This window comes from Lolium rigidum, chromosome 6, assembly GCF_022539505.1.
Source record: "Lolium rigidum isolate FL_2022 chromosome 6, APGP_CSIRO_Lrig_0.1, whole genome shotgun sequence".
Lineage (NCBI taxonomy): Eukaryota > Viridiplantae > Streptophyta > Magnoliopsida > Poales > Poaceae > Lolium > Lolium rigidum.
The window spans coordinates 301,037,674-301,039,310 of record NC_061513.1 but is presented as its reverse complement, the minus strand read 5'-3'; the positions used below and the strand labels follow the sequence as shown (position 1 = coordinate 301,039,310).

General features: G+C 59.4%; 1 protein-coding gene across 1 annotated transcript; it reads right to left on the bottom strand.

Annotated features, from left to right (window-relative positions):
• Positions 1–260: 260 nt before the first annotated feature.
• LOC124664468 (tetraketide alpha-pyrone reductase 2-like) lies at positions 261–1,344 on the bottom strand. Its single transcript, XM_047201985.1, has 2 exons — positions 506–1,344; positions 261–405 (listed from the first exon to the last, which is right to left on the bottom strand). Exons 1-2 carry the CDS (start codon positions 1,342–1,344, stop codon positions 261–263), a joined length of 984 nt encoding a protein of 327 aa, XP_047057941.1.
• Positions 1,345–1,637: the final 293 nt, after the last annotated feature.

Sequence of the window (1,637 nt, the reverse complement as noted above, 5' to 3'; positions counted from 1 at the left end):
ACAGACCTCAGACCTTTGGCTAAACAGTTGGGTGTTTTCATGCATGTATATATACTTCGGTCCTTGAATGTTGCGCCTTAAGAAACAGTTAGTAATTTAAACGATGCATAGGATCCTACTGCACTAAGCGTAGTTACTATATCTTCTCACAAAGTTCGAACCTTAGCACCGGCCGTTAACGTTAACAGTTAACTTCTTGATAAGTTAAGGTACTCCTATATTGCATGGAGTGGCTCTGAATTCAGATCGATGTATCGCTTTCACGCAAGAATTCCCTTGTCCTGGAAGCTCTTGATGCAGTCGTCGAACATCTGCTGGATGGACAGGAACGGCGGGAACCCCAGCGCCTCCATCTTGCTCGTGTCCATCTTGTGCGTCCTGTCGTCTCCTTTCCCGCCGCTACACCTGATTCAGTACAATCCCAACACCATCCCATCCATGACCATGAGAGATTGATCGATGAATACATACGTAACAACATGGCCAGGTGGGTAGAAACGCTTACTCCGTGGGGATTGGGTACTGCGGGTACCGCTCCCTGAGCTCCCCGAGCACCTCGGACCAGTGCGCGACGTCGCCGGAGCAGATGAGCCGCCCGGAGGCCCTGCCGTCCTCCATGGCCAGGACGTGGGCGAGCACCACGTCGTCCACGTGCACGAACCCGATGGTCGTGTTCGGGTACTTGGCCAGGTCGCCCCTCAGCAGCGCCAGCACCACCAGCGCCGTGCTGGTGGGTGCCGCCCGGCCCAGCACCGGCCCGACCACGAACGACGGGTTCACCACGACGAGGTCCAGCGCGTGCTCCTTCGCGAGGCGCCACGCCTCCTTCTCCGCCACCGTCTTGGCGTACGCGTACCAGAGCCCGTACGTGCGGCAGTACTCCGCGTCGCTCCAGTGCGACTCGTTCAGCGCCGGCGGGGCCGCGCCGCCGTGGTGGTGGCGGTAGCGGACGCAGGAGCAGGAGGAGGTGAACACGACGCGGCGCGGCGGAGGGGACGCCCTGGCGCAGGAGCGGAGCACGTTGCCGGCGCCCTTCACTATCGGGTCCACCAGCTTCTCCTGCGCGTCCTTGCCGTCCTCGTAGGAGACGACGACCGGGGAAGCCGCGTGGAAGACGCCGTCGACTCCGCTCACGGCCGCGTCGAACGACCCTTCCACCAGCAGGTCGGCGCGCACCAGCTGCAGCCGCTCGTCGGCGCCCTCCAGGTCCCACAGGAACCCGACCTTGGACTCGTCGCTCGGGTCACGCACCGTGGCGCGCACCGTGTGCCCGGCGGCGAGCAGCGCCCGGATCAGGTGCGACGCGATGAACCCCGTTCCGCCCGTCACGCAGTACTCCGGCATCTCGACCGGCCGGCCGATCGATCTGTATGTCCTCTGTGTTCTGAACTGTCGTTGGAACATCCGATGCAATGGTGCGAATTTATACCGTATATTTCCCCGCTCGATCTCGTGAGGAGAAAGAAGGTGGTGGATCAGTTGGCATGAAGATGCAACGCAAATGTGGCGCCATCGAGTTCGGTTTGGATTAGGTCGATCATCTTCTTGCAGCATCATAGTGCAAGGCCTATTAATGTTCATCAACTTCATTTCTTTATACTCCTACAGAAGATGTGAAGACAAGCAACTGCAGCACG

Excerpts from the sequence above, each read along its gene's own strand:
- LOC124664468 (XM_047201985.1), bottom strand. The coding sequence starts at position 1,344 with ATGCCGGAGTACTGCGTGACGGGCGGAACGGGGTTCATCGCGTCGCAC. Across the intron at positions 406-505 it reads CAGTACCCAATCCCCACGGA|GTGTAGCGGCGGGAAAGGAG; the intron begins GTAAGCGTTTCT and ends GTACTGAATCAG.